Source organism: Crotalus tigris, unplaced genomic scaffold, assembly GCF_016545835.1.
Source record: "Crotalus tigris isolate CLP2741 ecotype Arizona unplaced genomic scaffold, ASM1654583v1 scf7180000024362.2655971311:6658466, whole genome shotgun sequence".
Taxonomy (NCBI): Eukaryota; Metazoa; Chordata; class Lepidosauria; order Squamata; family Viperidae; genus Crotalus; species Crotalus tigris.
In genome coordinates this window covers 3,317,658-3,339,922 of record NW_024100530.1, presented here as the reverse complement: position 1 = coordinate 3,339,922, position 22,265 = coordinate 3,317,658, and the positions used below count along the sequence as shown (strand labels likewise).

General features: G+C 40.9%; 2 protein-coding genes across 2 annotated transcripts in view; one reads left to right on the top strand and one right to left on the bottom strand.

The window, feature by feature from the left end:
- Positions 1–22,265, top strand: part of LOC120300998 (protein BEAN1-like) — a 28,356-nt gene that overhangs the window by 509 nt on the left and 5,582 nt on the right. The window contains exons 2-5 of the mRNA XM_039327623.1: positions 1,047–1,116; positions 7,658–7,792; positions 20,038–20,247; positions 20,870–21,011. Coding sequence (XP_039183557.1) covers positions 7,720–7,792; positions 20,038–20,247; positions 20,870–21,011 — 425 coding nt within the window. The 5' untranslated portion in view covers positions 1,047–1,116; positions 7,658–7,719. The remainder of the gene's footprint in view (positions 1–1,046; positions 1,117–7,657; positions 7,793–20,037; positions 20,248–20,869; positions 21,012–22,265) is intronic.
- The window catches only part of TK2 (thymidine kinase 2), a 44,842-nt gene continuing 29,878 nt past the window's right edge, over positions 7,302–22,265 (bottom strand). The window contains exon 10 of the mRNA XM_039327622.1: positions 7,302–7,373. Within this exon, the coding sequence (XP_039183556.1) occupies positions 7,317–7,373 (57 nt within the window). The 3' untranslated portion in view covers positions 7,302–7,316. The remainder of the gene's footprint in view (positions 7,374–22,265) is intronic.

Genomic DNA, 22,265 nt, shown 5'->3' with positions numbered 1-22,265 from the left:
AAACAAGAAACCAGAAGGCAAAAAGAAATAACTTGACCCCGAAACTTATGGGGTTTTGTTTTGGGGCGGTGGGCTGGAGGTTATTGTTTGTGAGTGCTGACTTTCTGGCCAAATCCAAGGCAGTCAATCAAGATTCAGAACACCAAACCTTGGGATCAAATTAGTGCTGTGTAATCATTTTTAAAGCTGACTGGAAGCGGGCGTTTAGTCTGCAAGGGTAGACACTTTTGTAGAAATGGCTAGACCAACAAAAGATTTCAAGAAAAGAGATGAGCGCGCTTGTGAGGGTGGGCAAATCTAGGCTGAGTTTCTTGCTGTTCCTAATCTCAACTCGGTTTGGACCCATTTCCTGGTCATTTTAAAAATTTGGAGAGCAGACAGCTGAATGGATTTTCTATCCATTCTTTCCAATGGTTGTATTGCCCTCTTCCCGAATGCTTTCTTTTAAAATATGCATTGTGTGGCACTTTTCATTAATATTATTCGACTTTTTTTTTTAAAGGGAGTGAATATGAGCGCGTGGCTTAATTCTCGTTTGCCTGTGGATTTGGTGTGTGCAAATTGGATAAATTTATGCAAATGCTTTTTAAAAAAAAAATACAAAAGATTTACCTTGAGGCAAGCCAGAGATCCATCTCAACTCAGTGTTCCCAGTCTGATTGCAGGGTATTCTCCTGAGTTTCAAATCAAAGTCCTTTTGGTTAGCCATATCTGGGCCTACCTGAATCTTTCTGTCTGCAAAGCAAGGGTACTTCTCCAAGATGTGATGCTTCCCTTTCCAGGTTTCTGAAGATGAGAAAGCTGCATATGTTTCTTACTAAAAGTAGAATCTTTCTGGGGAAAAAAAATCCTTTTGTTGAAGTAGCTGGATTTGATGTCACTGGGCTGGAGATGTTTATAACGAATTTCCAAAATGTGGCTAGTAAATCAAGTGGGTGTACTTTCACCATGTTATGTACCATCAGTTAATATCTGCTATACAAACAAAAACAAAGTATTAAACTCTTTCTTCTCTTCCCTTTTCTCTCTCTCCCCCCCCCCCTTAGTTCTTCCACTTTTCTCTGCTTCTGGGAAGTGCTGTCCAAATTAGAACCGGTGGCAGTTATTTCAGTCTCTGTAAGTAACGTGCCATGGTTTAATAGTTTATGTGGTTTGGAATAGAGTGGGCCAGATTCCCAGGAGGATTCTCAAGGAGTAAGAGACGGCTCATTTCAGATCCTTTGTGTGAGTGAAAGAGGGTGAAGACAGGGCCTCCCCCAACAGTTCCGAGTATAAGCTTGATGTCTATCAGGCGTGTCCAACCTGCATATGCCGCAAGTTGCCCTGGAGTCGTAATGCTACTAGATCGTAAAGTTTTAACATTATTACGTGGTTTATATACATTATAAATTATGTATATACATTTATATACATTAACTTTGAAGTTAGCCAGGTCCCATTTCTATAGTTGTCTTATTTATTTATTTATAACCCATTTTATTATGATTACAAATAACTGCCCTTTCTCCTATTTTCCCGACAACTGAAAGGGAGTGACTGGGTCAAGGTCATCTAGCTGGCTTTCATGCCTAAGGCAGGACTAGAATTCACAAGTCTCTTGTTTTCTAGCCTGGCGCCTTAACCACTAGACCAAAATATTAAAAAGTGAAAGGTTTAAAAATTGGCAGTTTGGTGGAAGGGCACCATACTGATTGAAAGTTCTACTTACTATTTAACATTTGTCAAGGCATCTCTTGTCTTGGAGCTCTCCAAGTCCTGAACAGCCTATACCAGGGATAGACAACCTTGGGTCTTTTATGACTCATGGTTCAACTCCCAGAATTCCTGGCTGGCTCAGGAATTCTGGGAGTTGAAGTCCACAAGTCATAAAAGAGCCAAGGTTGCCTACCCCTGGCCTATACTTACTCATGTTTTCTTGACCTTCCTGTACCAGCCAGTTCCCTACATCTGATGCCCTACTTTTTTTCAGTTGTTTTCTACTACAGGAACTAACTAGCAAGGTTCTCTAGGGACCTGTGAGTCTTAGACGTAAAAAATGGAATGGAGAAACTGCTCTTTTCTTCCAAATGTATAAACCGTAGTCACCAATGTACTAAGCTGGTTTGAGTGTTTCTTACACTGACATTTCAATATGCAGGTTGCAAATGAACTGTAACATATGGATAGATATTGTCTGTGTAAATAATTGACTTTGCTTGTCAGAAAGTTGCAAAAGGGGCGCTGTCATAAATAAGAGTCAGTTGACAAGCATCTGGATTTTGATCACTTGATCGTGGGGATGCTGCAAAGGTCATGTGAAAAATGGTCATAAGTCACTTTTTTCAGTGCCGTTGTAACTTTGAAGTCACTAAATGAACTGTTGTAAATCGAGGACTACCTGTACTTACAACCTGGTTCCAAATTTCCAACCGCCAGGCATGTGATCGCATTTCCAGCGATCAGGAACTGGCCCCCATTTAGGCTGTTTGCAGCATGCGACCGTGATTTACAACTTTGCTGCTGAAAATTGACATTTACTTCTGACTTTTCACAAAACCATTCCGTAGTGAACAATCCGTTCGCTTAACAAACCCCACCTCGTTCACTTAATGACCACTGCACAAAAGATGGTAAAATCGGCCTCATCCTGTGGGTAACCCGCTATACGACTGTCATGACTTGCAATCGTAATGGGCAAGCTTCATTTACAGTTGTAAGACAAGCACTCTCTGTACTTTGCTAGCTCCATCATGGTTAGTCTTTCTCATTAAATGAGAGATGGGAGATTTCTCATTGGCAACTTTAGAAGCAAGGCAATGGCAATAGGCCAGGGGTCTCCAACCTTGGCAACTTTGTGGACTTCAATTCCCAGAATTCCTCAGCCAGCATGGAATTCTGGGAGTTGAAGTTGCCAAGGTTGGATTCCCCTGCAATAAGCAAGAGAGGAGACCACCGGTTTCAACTTTACAACAGTAACCATGCTGCCTTATCCAATTTTAATAATAATAATAATAATAAAGTTGGAAGGGGCCTTGGAGGTCATCTAGTCCAACCCCCTGCTCAGGCAGGAAACCCTACACCATTTTGGACAAATAGCTGTCCAGTCTCTTCTTAAAAACTTCCAGTGTTGGAGCATTCACTGCTTCTGGAGGCAGGTTGTTCCACTGGTTAATTGTTCTAACTGTCAGGAAATTTCTCCTTAGTTCTAGGTTGCTTCTCTCCTTGATCAGCTTCCATCCATTGCTTCTTGTCCTGCCTTCAGAGGCCTTGGAGAATAGCCGGAAATGGATGTGGATGTTCATTCAACAAATGAGTTTGTTGTTGGTCTTTTCCATCCTTCAGTTCTCTTTTTAAAATCTCTCCTCTAAAATCACTCTCTTAACCCAACAGCTAGGACAGCTAACATGAACCATAGATATGTCTGTTCAAATGCCCCAATTCATCCCTTCTTATTTTTAATTTCTTTCCTCTTTTCCCTGGTTGCTAATCTTTTTTCTCCTGTTGCTTCTCCTTCAATTGAAATAAATTCAGACGCCCTTAGTAGTTATTGGATGGCACCAACGACATCGTCAAGGATGTGGTGCCTCATTCTCTGTGCAAAAGCGAAGTTCTGGGCTTGTGCTCAAAATCTTTTTCCCCTTGTACATTTTGTTTTAATTTAGTTCCCTCTGAAGTTGTAATTCACGTTTGGCCTCTCCCCAAAGAGTGACCTGGTTTTGCCTCCTCTGCAGCAAAAAACTCCTGCTAAAAATATAGCAGATTTGTTATTTGCAAAACAACAACAAAAAATGAAGTTGGTTATTGTAATCTTACAGTTTTTTCCTGAAAATATGTCTGCGAGCCAACAAGATACCATTTACAATTTAGGCACCAGACACTATGTCATCTCACACGTTCCTCTCCTCGCCAACAAAATTTAAAATGGCCTGGAATTTTGCAATATTGATTTGCAACAATCTTGTTCGGATCTCATCAGGGAAGCTGGAGCTCTTACAAGGTGTTTGATTCTCACTTTAATTCAGTGAGACGTTCTCAAGAGATTTGGGGCTGGTTTCTTTCTTTCTCTTTCTTTTTCTTTCTTTCTTTCTTTCTTTCTTTCTTTCTCTCTCTCTCTCTCTCTCTCTCTCTCCTTCCTTCCTTCCTTCCTTCCTTCCTTCCTTCCTTCCTTCCTTCCTGCTTCTGCCTTTTTACACTAAGAATTTTATTTGGAGCAGTGCTCCCTGTCAACTTTGCAAATAGAAAGCAAGATTGAATTCCCCAAATCTTTCATGTGTCCTGTTGCACTGGATTTACACTTCTCCAGTGTCATGGTAATTGTATGGATCACATCTAGGGAAGCTATATGTGATGAGATCTTTTCTGAAGGAATTATTTTCCATTATGCCTTTTGTTAACGTTAAGAAAAACTCTGCACTATGTTTGTGAACTGAATATTTAAGGTAACGGAAATCCCATTCTGCCCTTGTTAATTGTATATGTCTTCTTTGTAAGAAAGTCTGTCATTGGTACCTGTATGTAGAAAGGGTGATTGGAGAAAAGGTATGCTAAGAAATCAAAGAGCTGGGGTAGATACGATGTAGAGAGGAAAGGAGAGGATGTTTGTTCAATAGCACTTAAACTTATATGCCGCTTCGCAGGGCTGTACAGCCCTCTCTAAGCAGTTTACAGAGTTAGCACATTGTCCCCCAATAATCAGGCTCCTCATTTTACCGACTTCAGAAGGATGAAAGGCTGAGTCCACCTTGAGCTGGTGAGAATCGAACTGCTGGCAGTCAGCAGAATTAGCCTGCAATTAGCCATGATGGCAGTTATTTGGGCTGTGATAAGATTTCTGAAATGTAATTCAGATATAAAAAGATGTCGAGATTCTAGAAGGAGTGCAGAAAAGATCATCTAAGAGGGCTAGGAAGAACATTTATAGGAATAGGGTATGTCTAGTTTAATAAAAAAGAAGGACAGGGCAGCAGTGTTCCAATTATCTCAGGGGTTGCCTCAAAGAAGAGGGGGTCATCTTATTTTTAAAAGCATCGGAAAGCAGAACAAGAAGCAATGGATGGAAATCAGTCAAGGAGAAAACCATCTTAGAACCAAGGAGTGATTCCCCAACTGTGAGATGCAGTATGATGCTGTTTCAGGACTAGCTAGGTGTTATTTGTCTCCTAGTCAACCTGTATTCAATGCAAGCCTCCAGATTGAGTAGGTGGGAAGTGAGTTGAAACCAAAGCGCACTGCTGTTCCTAAAACAGCATCAGTCCCCCCCCCCAAGCATTAGCTTTCATACTTCTCCAATAATGCTTTTGCAGCCCACTTCCAAACTGTTTCTCTCTCTGCCTAGATTAAAAACCCTTACAGCAGTGGTTCTCAACCTTTTTAATGCCACAACCCCCAACCGGTCGTAAGTCGAGGACTACTCAACTGGTGCAGCACCGTTTGCAGAAGGGGACTTTTGGCGGGCTCAGCAGGGCAGAGACAGCCTGGACAATTCCTATTGGCTTTTGAAAGCCAATAGAATTAGACTCTATTCAAGAGAGTCTATTCTATTGGCTTTCAAAAGCCAATAGAATAAAAGGGAGGAGCACAGCTGAGGAAAAGGGGGAAAAATGGCGGACTGCGTTGCTTGGCGACCCCCGTGAAATGGTCGTTCGACCCCAAATGGGGTCCCGACCCACAGGTTGAGAACCACTGCCTTACAGGATGGGAGATAAAGAGTTGAGGGACACAGAAAGGAGATGCATGGAAAAGCCCTGGTGTCTGAATCTTCTCAGAAATGTTCAAATGTTGTTTTGCAGCTATGTTGTAGCAGCTAAGACGTCGAGATAGCAGCGTTTTTCAACTTTAGCAACTGGTGAGATATGTGGACTGATCCAAGGTCACCCAGCTGGTTTCATGCCTAAGGTAGGACTAGGTTTCACAGTCTCCCAGTTTTTAGCCCAAGGTTTTTCAACCTTGGGCAACTTTCGGATAGGTGGACTTCAATTCCCAGAATTCCCCAGCCAGCAGGGGAATTAAAGTGTGGAAGTTGAAGTCCACACTTGAACTGTCCATGCTTGCTGGCAGGGGAATTCTGGGAGTTGATGTCCACCTATCTGAAAGTTGTCAACGTTGACAAACATTGGGCTAGAAACTGGGAGACCATGAGTTCTAGGCCTATCTCAGGTACAAAAGCACTAGGACAGTGAAGGCAAACCTTTTAGAGACTGAGTGCCCAAACTGCAACCCAAAACCCACTTATGTATCGCCAGGTGGGTGTGGCCCACTCGGCAGGTGCAGCTACAGTGGGCTTGGCAGACTGGGTGAGCGTGGCCACTGGATGGGTGTGGCTGCAGTAGTCATGGCAAATTGGGTGGGCATGGCCAGGGTGGGCGTGGCCACCTTGATGTTGCTTATGGAGAGGGACATCTGTGGGAGCTGGGCAGGGTTGGGGGGGGATCCAGGGGGTCTCTGGCAGGTGGGATGGTGGGCTTGCCAATGGCGGCTACAAGCTGGCTGGCCTTAGGCTAGTGATGGCAAACTTTTAGAGACCACGTGTGCTGGGGCGAGGGTGCGTGCCCACAGAGAGGGCTCCACGTGCCGCTTTGGCACACGTGCCTTAGGTTCGCCACCACTGCACTAGGATGACCTTGAATCAGTCCCTCTCTCTCTCTCTCTCAGCCCTAGGAAATGGCGAAGCATTTCCAAAATCTTACTAAGAAACCTGCAGGACCTTTTCCAGGCAATCGCCAGGAATCAGCAATGATTCCTAAAAATAAATGGAAAGAAGTAGCTAATTACCTAGCAGGGCAAATGAAATTGAACTTTTACTTGGGCAGCTAATGATTTAGATCCTCCAAGAACATTATCCCCTGCGTGCTAAAAGTACAATAATTATTTCATGGCAGGTGTGTGCTGCCTGGTGTGTACATGCTCATGGCTTTCTGGAGAAGCATTTGCCGTCAGAGTGGTGCGACCCGGCTGAATTTCACCCTTGGGTCAACCTCAAAACTGACATACCTTTGTTTCAGGCATATACTTTGCCACTAAGCTCTCATTACACGGAGAAGGCACTAGATTGGGAAAGGCTGATGTAGCAGGTTGAAATACTCAGGCTTGAATGTCCCAAAGCTGCTTTTCCAAAAGGCAATTGGACATTCTTGGGGGGGGGGGGTTTCCCCTTGAAAATGTTTCACTTCTCATCCAAGAAGCATCTTCAGTTCAAGGGGGAAAAAATTAAGAAAGTCCAATTGCCTTTAGAAAAAGCACCTTTGGGACAACCGTGATCTGGATAATTGACATTCATGCTGGAATGGTTTAATCTTACCATGAACAATAATAATGAATGTTACAGGATGGTTCGTCCATCATAAAGTTCCTTCATAGCATTCCTTCTTGGCCAGCCTTAACAGATGTCTATCCAGCTGTAAGACAAAAGAGGGGAGAGATGGGGGAAAGAAATAGGTATCATTTAAATAAACATAATCTTCATTTTTACTTCCAGACTAAATTAGCTCCCGTCCACTGAGAAAGGAAGAATAAACCTGTTTATTTATTGCTTTTGGATGCCATATAGAAACCAAGCCTTGAGTCCTCAAGACATCTGGGGTCTTGCTAATGCACATGTTGCTCTAATTGCTATCGATCTATTTCTTTCAAAAAAACAAAATCCCTTTCCCGTCTTTTTTTTTCTTTCTTTTTTTTTTAGATGAAAAGAATTTCCTGCCTTGCAGAAAAGACAAACTTCAGTGCGGGAATCGCATCTGCTTGATGAATTGGCTTCTTTGTGGCTACCAGAAGGACTGTGGCACAGAATACGTCTCCATCAGAGTGACATGTTCAGGTAAAGGACCCATGCATCAAGCATGTTTCATACATAGCCATTCCGCTGAGATTTTTGCTACTTAGCACAGGATGGAGTTGTGTTGGGGTATGATTAAAACGAAGTCAACCTTTAGTGAGCTGTTTCTTGAATATTTTGTTGAGAAGAACATTAAGAAGAAGCAGGGCCTGTTTCCAGAACACTGCAGAGGGGTCATATTTGTATTCCATATCAAAAGTCATCTGCATAAGGAAAACTGGGCACTTTAGGGAGGTCTCAGAATGTGCTAGCTCCCTGCAAGCAAGGATATTAGATAAAAAGACCAATCGGACCTCATCAGTAGCAAGACATCTGAATTAAGCTACATCTGGTGGGTTTTCAAACTATTAAGAGTATAAAAAATGCATAAAGAACAGTGTCTTCACTGGAAGATATGTCGAGGTTAAACAGTTGGGAGTACTTTTGCAAATGAGGCATATTAAGAGTATGCTCAAGGTTACTTAATGCAAATTAATTACCTTTTAATGGTATTTAATTATTCCATCTTACCTTGCAGTTAAGGGTAGTGGAATTTTAAATGAGGGCTCATTGGTCAAGGGAAATAATATGTTAGCAACTGTGAAGTTACAAATGTGGTATGTCGTGTCTTCTGTACTTAGTGATGTAGAGAACAGAATTGTGACCCTGGGTAAAAGCATTTTTCCTCTATAAAGTGCATAGTCATAAAGCAGCATGGAAGGCAGAGTAGCAACATAGTCCATTTGAATGTCGGCCACCTAAGATTTGACTCGTTGAGTGTTGAGATAGACTTCCTTGAGGAGAAACACAAGTTTGACCATCTTCATTGCAGGTTGCCAGTTGATGTTGTTGATTTGAAAAAAAGCAATTGCAACCTAAGAATTTTGTGACACCTTAAACTATCCTTCCCCACTTTGAATTCCTTCCACGTAGATGAACTTCAATTCCCAGAATATCTAGGAAGTAGGTAAGTCCAGGAAATATCTAGGGAATTCTGTAGGTTGATCCACTTATCTGGAGGATTCCAAGCTGGGAAATATTGTCTTAAAGACTTAGCAACTTTAAACTGAGCATCCATGTAGCCAAGTCACGTTCATCACATATGTTTCCTTCAAGTACATGGATACGTATGTACAAAGTTATAAGGACAAAGAAATTGTGAAGGGTCCAAAACTGTAAACAATTTAAATCTCTAACAATGTCTTTAAATCTCAGATTATCCAAAATGAAGATCACAGACTTGCACAGAAGCAATAATGGATGACGGTGCATGCTGTTTCTTGCAAATGAGCATTAATCATTCTGGAGACAGTGTCCATTCCTAACCACAGTGTTAATACACCCCCAAAAGAAATAATCTGAGTTGCCACAAAAGCATCGATGCAACTGTGGGAAATGTAAATGCTGGGTGAAGGTAATTTAGCCAAACCTCCAGAAGTACTTTTTAATGCATAGTATGTATTAATAACTTGGATCTTGGTTGTTTCCACCTCCTACCAGCTTATGAAAAATGGTTGGTGAATGCTGTATCAGTGTAAATCTTAGGAAAAGTATCTTAGGTAAAAGATAGAATTCTTCCTCTGTACGCCTTTTTTTTGACAGACTGCATGTCATATTTATGGTTTAGATTCAGTTCTTCCTTGATACTTTTTTTTTTAAATGCATTTATCCATTTATATCCTGACTGTCTTCTCAAACTGAACAATGAAGTAGCACGGAAGCCATCACTTCATCACCTTCAGCTCGAGGAGAAATAGGATCATAGCATTATACAAATGAAAAGGACAATTTAGGTCAAAACTAGCCCATAACACACTTCAGGAAATCCAAATTAATGCCTCTTCAGCTAGTATCTGTTCAGCCTCTACTTGAGCATAGCTGCAGTAGTAAAAGATAATTGGTTAGAATGTCACTCTACTGTTACTATTGAGAAACTAGAGAAAGGAAGATAATTGATTGTACTGTCAATCTGCTATTACTATTAAAATTCTGCCAGACTCAGCCTTCTGAGCACTTATTCTGTGTCTTGCATTATGAGACCACAAAGACAGAGTCTCAATCTTTTTCTAAATGACAACTCCTCTAGCATTTGAATGTAATAATAATAATAATAGTAAAGTTGGAAGGGACCTTGGAGGTCATCTAGTCCAACCCCCTGCTCGGGCAGGAAACCCTACACCATTTCGGACAAATGGCTGTCCAGTCTCTTCTTAAAAACTTCCAGTGTTGGAGCATTCACCGCTTCTGGAGGCAGGTTGTTCCACTGGTTAATTGTTCTCACTGTCAGGAAGTTTCTCCGTAGTTCTAGGTTGCTTCTCTCCTTGATCAGTTTCCACCCGTTGCTTCTTGTCCTGCCTTCAGGTGCTTTGGAAAATGTCTGACAGTTGTGTCTGACTTTTGGTGATTTTATGGGCCAAATCTTTCCACATCTTCCAGGTTAGCCCTACTTCTTTGAGCTTTTCTATGCTCTGGATGGTCTCAGCTTTGATGGTTGTCCAGCCATCATATTCTTCGACGGCCTTGGTTTCCTTTTAATGCTAACTCTTCCAAACATAATTGCTTTCTCCATTGAATTCTCCTGCATGACACGGTCAAAGTAAATGAGACCCAGTTTCATAATTTTGCCTTCTACTTATATGTTTGGTGTTAATCGCTCCAGTACTTACTCGTGGGTCACCTTTGCTGTCCAAAGAAGGTGCAGGAGCTTTCTCCAGCACCACAACCCAAATAAGCTGATTTTCTTCCTGTCTTGCTTTTTTTTAAGGTCCAACAATCCCCTCTTCCTTTCTTTTCAAGGCTTTCTCTTTGATATCCAGTTGTTTTCCCCAGAACTTAATTCCTTGTCCTTCAATTGTTTTCAATGCTCTTTCTTGAACTGGGTTCAGTTTCTCTCAATAGTTGCCAAAATTTAGTACCGGAGACTAGTCAAGGTGAATTGATTAATTTAGAATTTGGAAGCTCTCCTTCTGTTGATGCAGCTTAAAATCACATTTGCTTTTTTTTTTCTCTTCTTCTTCTTCTTTTGGCAGTCATTTCTCATTGCTGACTCTACAATTCCAGGATCCTTTTCATGTCTAGTAATTACTGAATGAGGCATTCCTCATCCTCTCCTCGATCTTTAGATTTCTTTTTCTTAAGTGGTGAATTTGGGAAAGTACTCGGCATTACACATGCAGGCACATAAGTATGTATAAATAATGTGATAGCAGAGAGTTTACAAGCGAGCTTTATCCAAATAGTGTGGTTGCCAAGGGAGTTTTGTCATCCCTGCTAAAAGCGCTGCATAATGAGAAGTGACTTCCAGCCAAACACTCAATAATGAGAAACAGCTTCAGGCCAAATAACATGCATTTATAAATGTTGCTTATAAAGAAAGAGGAAGGAAAAGCCTTTGTAAGTCTTCAACCATTGCAATGCTTAAGCGTACTCTCAGAAACTATTAATGTAGTTGCACAATAGCTAAGAGAAACCCAATTGTAGGGAAACATTTCAGGAACTGGCTTTTTATCCTTCACTTTTTAAAAAGGAAGTGTAAGAAATTAGAGAGGGCTTTTCCTGGTCCATGTTTACTAAAGGCCATTGTTTGGTAAGGATGCATTATTTGGGTGAGAAAGCCTGTTTTTCAGAAATTGCTCGGCGTGTTTGCTGGGGGTTTCCATATGGATGCACAATCATCTTTGCTCCTTGTAGCTTTGGAGGTCAGCTTAATCCAGGATGACATTTCCAAGACCGTGCTCCTTCTGTGCAAAGTACCTTCCTTGTTGGTGAGCTTGAGAGTCTTAATCTGCTCTCATGCGGTTTCAAATGATTTTGCAAAGGAAGTGTTGGGTCATGGCAGTGACCTAAACGGAAACACCATTACCTAAAAGCCATTTGTTTCAGAAGACCAGCTAATTAGGACCACTAATGAGGAAAGTCTATCATGCTTTGACTACATTGAATGAAATTCTAAGTCTTGTGTGATTGACTAGTGTTGGGTACTAAACCCTTCCCTGGATAATCATGGACATGATGTGGGCTGCCAATCTTATCTTCATCTTCTGCAGAGCAATTGGCATTTGCAGGCTTAAACCAATTTCAATCGCCTGCACTATAAAAGAGGCTTCGCGACCTTTTACCTTGAACTCTTTCATTTTGAAACAGAACATTTTATACTCAGATAATGCTAAATTTGATAAGGCAGGAGTTCCTTTCTTTTCAGAAAGACTGACAGCAGATCAATAGGCACCCAAGTAAAGAAGATGTCTACACTCACAGCATGATTATTTCAATGGTTGAGGTCATCCCGTGTTATCCTTCAGAATGCTTTTCAATATACTGGATCAGTTTACATGCTGTAAAAGAAATTAAACCTTGGACAATGGGCATACATGCAAGCAAAGGTGGCTGAAGTCACTGGCTCTTTAAATTTCCTAAGGATGTTTACAGGCGTCCCTTGACTTATAGGTATCTTGGTCTATATTCCAAGCAAATGACTCATTGGGATCCCCATATCAAAACAACTTATCTTATGTGCGGCCAGAACTTGAAAATAACATTTAATGCAGCACAGTATTTAAACAAAATGGTTCAGCTGAGATCTGCATATGTGGGACTGATTGGGGTAGGTTGCAAGGGTGACTCCAAGATATAATTTTATCTTATTTCATCTATATTTTAAATTACTGTACTCTGTTTTAATTTCATTTTAGGCTGTATTTTACTCCAATTTCATTTTAAGTCGCATTTTACTCTAATTCCCTTTTAAACTGTATTTTATCAAATTCCCTTTGAAACTGCTTTTATCAAACTTTAGTAATAATTTGTTGCTGGGACTTTGCACTTTGATATGGCCCAAGGGCTAATCAATAAAGATTTATTATTAGTGACTGTTCAAAGTTAATGATGGGACTGAAAAAAGTGACTTCTGACCATTTTCACATGACCAGCCTAGCTTCCCGCATGGCTATGTGGTCAAAATTTGGATGCTTGGCAACTGGCCTGTCTTTACGACAGTTGCCGCATCCCATGGTCATGTGATCACCTTTTGCAACCTTCTGACAAGCATGCTCCATGGGTAAGCCGGATTTCACTTAACAACCGTGTTACTCACTTAACAGCTGTGGCCAGAAAAAGCGCAAAATGGGGCAAAATCCGCTTAACAACTGCCTACAATGGAAATTTTGGACTCAGTTGTGGGCATAAGCCAAGGACTACCTACATTTGCGTTATTAGAAATAAGAAACAATGACGCGCAAGGGCATTGTGGTTTGCAGAATGACAGCTTCCTAATTAAGGTGGTAGTGTTTTGTCTTGTTTTTTTTTAAAATCTTTATACCTTTTTTTAAGTGTGATAGGCAGCCATCCTATCAGGTACGACGAGAAAACTGCAAGGGGTACACGGTACCCACTGACATCATTTTCAAGACCAGTGGTTCTCAACCTGTGGGTCGGGACCCCATTTGGGGTCGAACGACCATTTCACAGGGGTCGCCAAACAATGCAATCCGCCATTTTTTCCCCCTTTTCCTTAGCTGTGCTACTCCCTTTTATTCTATTGGCTTTTGAAAGCCAATAGAATAGACTCTCTTGAATAGAGTCTAATTCTATTGGCTTTCAAAAGCCAATAGGAATTGTCCAGGCTGTCTCTGCCCTGCTGAGCCCGCCAAAAGTCCCATTCTGCAAACGGTGCTGCACCAGTTGAGTAGTCCTCGACTTACGACCAGTTGAGTAGTCCTCGACTTACGACCGGTTGGGGGTCGCGGCATTAAAAAGGTTGAGAACCACTGTTCAAGACTCTAGAAATAATTGTCTCAGTACAGCTAGATTGGGTTGTAATGGGTTTCACAATGCTAGGAGCATATTGGCAGAACCCCACAGTAACTGCCTAATGACCGTATCAACCAGGAAGTGATTTACAAATTACCTCTAGTCTGCTGAATCATTAAAGCTTAACCTAATCTCCTGAATTCTTTAATGGATGAAGGAAAGAAAATGATGAGAAGGGGAGGGGTGGGGTTTTTTTGTCTTGCTTTTTAAGGAAGCTGGTCCCCGCAGCATCTGTTCAGAAAGAACTCTTTGTGCCTATCCATGTAATAATGGATGTGTTTCAAGGGAAGCAAAATCAGGAAGGCAGAGTGGTCAAGATAGTTTATTAGGTGGAAATTCAGAATGATATGTGCTGATGGAGATAAAAGCCACATTTCTATGGGATAATGTTAAGGGTAAAATTCTGGTAGAAACAAGATTTATTCAGTGCTAGAGCTAGTTAGCACAACATGCTAACCTTGGTTAGCTTTACCGATACGGTTCCCTGTGTGTATCTATGTGACTTAAGATGTTTCAATACAGGCAGGAGGATTATAATCAGTGAAGTCAGGAACAAAGGGTCTGGTTCATTTTCGTAAGAGTATTCCTCATCCAATAAGATATAAAAGTAAGAGAAAAGACATAATCTGGACCTTGGAGCAAGTAGGTAGGATAGCTTGAGTTATAGAGTTTACAGTTTTTCTTGTAATTGCATCCTTGAATCTCAGGCTGTGAAACTTCTAGTTCAACTGTTAATCAAAATGAAATATAATAGGTGCTCCTTTGATTATCATATGGTTCAGTGTCTTGTGCTGACTCAGAAAATGGAGTAATTCAGTAATCATTATTTAAGTGCATCATCTTGGTCTCAGTTAAGTGATCTCTTCCTGCTGATGGTCTCCATTTGGGGAAAGGAAAAGCCAGTTTAAGCTAAGTATATGAGCCCTAATTTATATGGAAGCAGAAAACTAGTTGAAAGGTTTTGAACAAAGGGGCAATTTATTAGAGGAATTAGAGGCATGGGTCATCTCTCAATGAAACATCCAAAGCTATTTTCAGAAGATAATATGTATACAAAGTATATAATAACTTATTAAAGAATAGAGGAAAGCCACCAACATCCAATCAATAACAAAAACAAAATTTTGACTGTGACAACATCAGATGAGAGTTATGGTAATTTTGGATATGGCAGCCAGAAAGAAGAGTGAAATAAGTTGGTTAAATGCAGCAGGTATGAAATTAAGCCAATTCAGCACCTTGGGCAGTTCTACATTTACCTATACCAGGGGTCTTCAAACTTGGCCCTTTTATGACTTGTGAACTTCAACTCCCAGAATTTCTCAGTCGGCGTGCCTGGCTGAGGAATTCTGGGAGTTGAAGTCCACAAGTCATAAAAGGGCCAAGTTTGAAGACCCCTGATCTATCACCTGCAAGTTAAACCATTCAACGGCTCAAAAGGGGGAAAAAAGCCAACACAGTGATAGGTTGCATTAAAAGAGGGATAGAATCAAGATCATGTGAAAGGTTAATACCACTTTATAATGCCTTGGTAAGGCCACATTTGGAATACTGCATCCAGTTTTGGTCACCACGATGTAAAAAAAGATGTTGAGACTCTAGAAAGAGTGCAGAGAAGACCAAAAGAAATGATCAGGGGACTGGAGGCTAAAACATAAAGAATGGTTGTGGAAATTGGGTATGTCTAGTAATTTAATGAAAAGAAGGACTGGAGTGACATAAAAGCAATTTTCCAATACCTGCTAATAGGATTTCTCCTATCACTATTGCCTATTTCACTTTACAGTCTCTATTCTGGAGATAAAGTCTTCATTCCCAGAATTAATGTGACTTCCCATTAATGTGACTTCTAGGAACTGAGTCCCAGCACATTTGGAAGAAGCCAACTTGAGAAGAGAGTTATAGCATAGATTCTTTTTGCTATTTTCTTATTTATAAAGAGGCTTGTGGCCTAAAGAGGAGCTCATTAAAGAAAACTTAATTATCTTAATCTACAGGCCATATCATGCCTCATTTTGTTGTGCTGGAGTCATATCTCCAAATTTGGAAAGTTATGCTGTGACAAATCTGATTTTAGAACAATTCTAAATGTTGCCTATCCCATAATTTGGCATAAAGGGTCTGTTTTTCTCTGGAAGAGAATTTATTTATTTCAAGAAGAGCCCGTAACAGCAATATTTCCTGGAATGGTCTCCTTTGAACCTCTGCTAATCAGCATAACACTTTTTTTTTTCACTTCTGCTGGCCATCTGCACCTTGACTACGCTTATTTTTTTCATTAAGCATTTGATTGAAAAGCTGAGGATGAAAATTGTATTTGAACCGGGAACAGATTGATATAAAGGAAATGGGAAGGCAGATCTCAGAAGGATCCTGGCAACAGCAGCAGAGGGGATTGGGGGCATTAGAACTGTCAGGTTGCATTGGGTCCAGGAAGGATTATAAGCATGTCTGCAAAGCTGGGGCATCATGTTATAATTTGCTTGTGCTTGTTTATTTAATTATAACTGATGCCCTGCCGGTCCATCCACGAATGGCATTTGAGGCAGCCTGCAGAAAGGTTTACTTTAATACTTTATGACTCAGCTATAATAGGCATAACTCCTCCAGCAAACAAGCAAGCAAACTTGCTTGCTTGCTTGCTTTTATTCATTCATTCATTCATTTCCATTTCTATAGCTATACATCTCAATCAATAAGTCTGAATTTCTTTATTGTTGCCGTCTTGCTTTCTCCAAACCCATTCAATATTTTGGCCAATGGTTTAAGTAACATGGAGTCCCTAAGCGCCAACACACTGCCTTCCCTACCTGACTGTTCATTTTTAGAGATACTTTTAATTTCAAAATTAAACAAAAAGTCGACAGCCTCCAGCATCACGTTTATTTTGTCACAACGTCTCTGAATGTCAGAAAAGATTCATTGGCGAGAAGATCATTTGTCTTTATGAACTTGGATGTTGAGTTCTTACCATAGCATTTCTTTTTGAATAGGGGTGTGTGTGTGTGTGTGTGTGTGGTTGTGCATATATGTATGCCTTCAACTTTTTGACTCCTGGCAACTGCTTGGTCTAGTCCCTGACCTTTTCTTGGCAGGATTTTCATAGCCGTTTGCCACTGCCTCTTTCCTAGGGCTGAGAGATAGTGGCTGGCCCAGTGACTGTCTTTGTGTCTAAGGTGGAACTAGAACTCACCGTCTCCCAATTTCTAGCTTGGTGCCTTTACTACTACACCAAACTGGCCCTCTATTGGACAAGTAAAGCTCCCATAGTGGCCATATAGTGAGTAGGCCAAGTTTGAAAAAAGCTTCTTATCTCTTCCCTAACTACTAGACTCGTTTATTTAACCGTTTCCTTCTGCCTGCCAAACATTCCATTTTCCTATTAGGCTGCTAAGAGACAGCTTGAGTGGAAAAACTATTTGTTCCTCTCTCCAATGCGCTCTCGTTGCAGTGTTTTCTTTCAAATCCAAGAGGACTTCCTTTCTTAGGCTGCACTGCTTTGTTTAAAATCTAGCCCAAAGTAAACTTTTCAAAAAATGTAGCTTTAGTCACAAGATACCTGTAGTTCCTAGTACATACAGTTCTTTTCTTGGTCTTTCATGCCATTGGGTTGGGTTGAAACTGGCATGTTGGATTTGAAAATATAATTTATGGTTTAGTATTGAATCGACCCACTGGGGATTAATCAACAAATCAAGAGTAAGCATGGCTTAGCCTGGTGTACAAGCACAAGTACTGTTCGTGTTACTATTGCAATAGAATAATCTTGGTTAAGATAAGCGATTAGTAAATCCTTCCTGTTCCTCTCCACTAAGACCAGTTCCTGCCTTGCCATGTAGTTTGCTTGGCCAGTCCACCAGTAAAAGACAGGCCTGGCTTTATTTAAAGATAATGAATGAATGAAATAAATACATTTCTTGCCAGATTAGGGTTGGCTTGGTAACATCACCTGTAATAAGAGATGTGTGTGTGTGTGTGTGTGTGTGTGTGTGTGTGTGTGTATGTATATATGTATATATGAAAGAAGTAGAGCAGGTTGTTATAAAATTTGGCTGGCTTATATTTGAGGCTCATTTATTTTTAGAACAAGTTAAATGCATTAAAGGGAAAAACAGCAGCCACAGTAAGTCAGGATCATGTTTCAGCCTCACACATATCATCCACATCCAGACAACGATGGAAAAATCTATCTTAACTGAATTCGCACACTGTACAAAGAAGTGGTATGGTTGCCGTGTTCCTGGCTTCACATGTACGAACTCACACACTTGTGGTTTGTTCAGCTGACCAGGTGCAGAGTTTAGCACAATGTGAGAAATCCATGTAGTGGTTGTGTTTGGCTGACTATAACATACTATAGAGTGCTGTGTTTGTCTTCACGGCTGGTATGAATACAGCTATTGATTTCTAAACCAGAGTTTGTGGATTAGAGGTTGGTACAAATGCAGGTCTTTGGGCATAGCCAATAAGCCATGATTCAACCAAGCCAATTTGGTCTGCAAAAAAATCTTACCATAATATTTGAATCCAGGCCACTAAACTTATTAGGTCATACATAGTTTAGTGCTGTGTGGAGAGCTAGATCTTGGTTAGGAATACAGATAGGCTTTGACTTACAACATTTAGTCACCATTCAAAGTTACAATGGCACTGAAAAAAGTGACTTATGACCATTTTTCCTAACCAACCGTTGCCGCATCCTAACCCCACGATCATGTGATCAAAATTCAGACCCTTGGCAACTGGCATGTATTTATGACAGTTGCAGGGTCCCGAGAATTGTGAACACCTTTTGCAACCTTCTGATAAGTGGGGAAGCCAGATTCACTCAACAACCATGCCAAGAACAGGTTGTAAAATGGGGCAAAACTCACTTGACTGCCTTGCTTAGCAGCAGAAACTTTGGGCTAGATTGTGGTGAACCGAGTATACAATCTGCTTCCTGGCATGAGAATCCTGAAGTCCTGTCCCAGGTTAATGCTATAGCTGGTGACATACGTCTCATGCTTGCTTCCTACCCAAGCAATTTCATTCACTCCAGTGGAATTTATCATGTTGATAAAACAGATTGGCGGTGTGAAGAATAAGAAGCCTACATGTGTTTACCTGCTAATTTGAAATAGCACATTTACAAGTGGCTGTGACATCTACGCAGTGCCCCAAAGGCACAAATATCTGAAACAATTTATTTCTTGACCTCTTTTCCTGGCACCTTTCCTTCGCTTCTGATGTTCTGAGTATGCAGGTCAGTAGTGATCCAGTCTGATTCCTTCTGACTCTTTAATAAGAATGTCAGTGCACATGGCGGAGCCTGTTATCAGACAGTGGCAGCAAAAAATAAAAAGCAATGTCAGCTGTCGGAAAAGAACAGGCCAGCATTTTGCACTGAAGGAGAAACGTCCAAAAATCCTAGAAGATTTGGCTTCTGTTAACCCATTTAATATGCTTGAATGTACAAAACCAGTCTTGGTTATTTTTGCCCCAACACTGGAGGTTTTTAAGAAAATGGTATAGGGTTTCCTTCCCACTCTGTTATTGTTATTCTGTCTGAGTATTTTAGTTCAAAAACTTGACAAGCAACAGCACGCTATCAGTTTTATATTGAGACTGGACATTGTATGGATAGAGGCACTGAGAAGTCACCAGAGACCCCTAATTCATGTGCCAGCCTAAACTCTATTGTGGTGGGCTTCAATTTAGCATAATGTGTGAATCCACCTCCATCCAAACTGCGGCTTTAATTTTGCATGATGCCCAAAGCCAGCCATTGTGATGTATAAACGTAAGTGTATGGCTTAGTACGATGTGTGACACTAGCAACTGTCTCTTAGCCTAAAGGGAGCAAGTAACTGAGACCACTTCCAGGAGATGTACGCTTGACAATTAGGCAACTAAAAAAACTGTAAAGAGAACTCAACCCAAGTCATGATGGAAACCAGGATTTCATTCATAGCCAGATATTACTGGACTGTAAATCCTACTAATTCTCACCAACATAACCCTGTGATCAGGGATGGAGAGAATTGCAACAATCCAGCAATACTGTAGTCTTGATGATTGCGTTGATTGAATCTGATGGGATGTTGTCCATTCATGTCAAGCATAGGAAATCAAGAGTCTATGCAGTTCAAATGAATATATATACAGGTTTGTTGCACGCTAAACCTCTCTACAACAATCTGAATTACTAACTATCAAAGTAAATTGGAGGTAGAATAAGAGTCAAAGGAATTCAAGGTGGGCTGGACTTAAGATCTCTTGTGGGCATGAAGGTACTCAAGACTGATGAGGCGTTTGACCCCTCCCTCGGACTCAGCCTAGTCATCTCCTACAATTCACCTATAAACCCCAAAGATTTATCTGGAAATATACATTTGAAATTGGCTGTTGGTTTGTAAGATCTCTTCAACCGTGACTCTTTCTGTCTCACTGCTACATAGAAATCCACCTGAACCGTAGCAACTTCATCAGCGAGATTACTCTCTGCACAGAAACCCACGGAGGCACTATTATGCTGGATTCGTCAGTGCTTGTGGCTGGCGTAGTCATCGGAGTGGTCTTGTTTCTATCCTGTGTGGCCATCCTGATCGGCAGTCTACGAAAAAATCAGTGCTTTCGGCATCTCCAGCTGTGGAGCGATGCCAGCTATAGTAAGAGAGTCTTCTATATTGGTTTTTTTTTCTTTTTTCTCTCTAATAGTACCGTTAAAATTAGGAATTCAACGAAGGTAGTCCTTGACGTGCAGCTACTTAGCGATTGTTCAAAGTTACAACTGCACTGGAAAAAGTGACATGACCAGCTTTCACGCTCACGGCCGTTGGAGCATCCCCACGTTCACATGATCAAAATTCAGACGCTTGACAACCGACTCATATTTATGACGGTTGCAATGTCCTGGGGTCATGTGACCCCCCCCTTTTGCAACCTTCTGACAAGCAAAGTCAATGGGGAAGCCAGATTTGTTTAACAACCATGTTACTAACAGCTGCAGTGATTGACTAAAACTGTGGGCAAGGAAGACCATAAATGGGGCAAAACTCCCTTAACAACTTAGCAATGGAAATTTTGGGCTCACTTGCAGTCATAGGTCAAGGACTACCTCTAATACGAGATGTAAATATTTCCAACCTTCTTCTCCGTAGCCCTCACTTCATCCTAACAGTTGCATTCCTGGATACATCCTAAATATTTGTGATTTAGAATTTCCAAGTCTCCAACTTTTGTTTAGTCCATGCTAGTGGAACATGCTAGTGTTACTTTTCTTTTCCCCAGCTCCAGACTGTTTCTCTTATGGCGGTTCTGTCGGAGAGCTAAGATCCAACTGTGCTGAGGAATTCCCGCCAACGTTTTACTTTAGCTCTTACATGGAGACGCTTTCCCAGGCCAACATCATACACCCAGACTCGCCACCACGGTAAATTCCTTTTGTATTTATAATACTTTTTAAAAGGTTGAAAAAGGCAAAGGTTTACCCCAGGGGTGTCAAACTCGCAATGTCGCGGGACGTGTCACAACATATCACAACTTTTTTTCCATTGCCGGCAATGGGGTTGGCGCAGTTTCGGCATGACGCATCCGGCCCGTGGACCGGTACTTTGACACCCCTGGTTTACCCTATCCAGTCACATCTGATTCTACGGGGTGGTGCTTATCACTATTTCCTAATTGAGGGAGCCAGGGTTGTCCAAAACCATTTCTGTGGCCCCCATGGCCAGCGTGGCTATATGCTGAGGCACATGAAACCCTGTTACCTTCCCGCTGAAGTGGTATCAGTTTAATCCACTTGCATTTACATGCTTTCGAACTGCTAAGTTCCTATTAATTGCTGATGATCCATTTAATGACTCTTAACTCTTAAATTCCTGTGTAACGTTTGTTTAAAGATTGCTCAGAGCTGACAATGGATATTAGCTCAATTTGCAAATCCCATTTTAACTTGAGTTACTTAATCAAGCCACGTTCTGCGTTCCCACAGTACACTGAATTATCAATCAGCCAAACCACAGATTCACACAACTATGCTACTGAAAAGGATCTACGGGAAGATAAAACTTAATCCATATTAGTAAGCCATATAAAAGCAGTTATTAGATATTTGACTGAAATTGTGAACGGGATCAGATGGAATTATTACGGGTCGTTGCAAAAGTCAACTGAAACTTCTTGATTCAAGGAATTACATAGGAATAGCTGTATATTAAAACCATTGACCCATCTATCTCAAGTGCCTTTTGGTCTCTGGACTCTTTTTGTTGTTGTTGTGTGCCTTTCCTGAACAACTTCACCAAAAATTGTAACAAGTGTCCAAGAATCAGCAGCTTAATTTCCTACCAATTCCCAGATACAACACAAAGAAAAACGAAAAAACTTTGAAACTTTATTGTAAGTTGCCAAGAGCTATTACTACAAGATAGATGACTATACTAATCAAAATAATACACTGTATGTGTATGCATACTTTATCTACGAGTTTGATGACTTCTTGTGATCAGTCCGTGTTTCTGAGCTTCTAAGACACAAAAGACCATCAGCCTGTCAGAAATGGCTTATCACAGTAAGAGAAAAACAATTTGCAAACCCTATTTCCAAAACAAGAAATGGATGGATATCCGATTTCTCATTTATAAAAGAGGGACCTTTTGCAGCACAAGCATAAGAACAAGTCCCT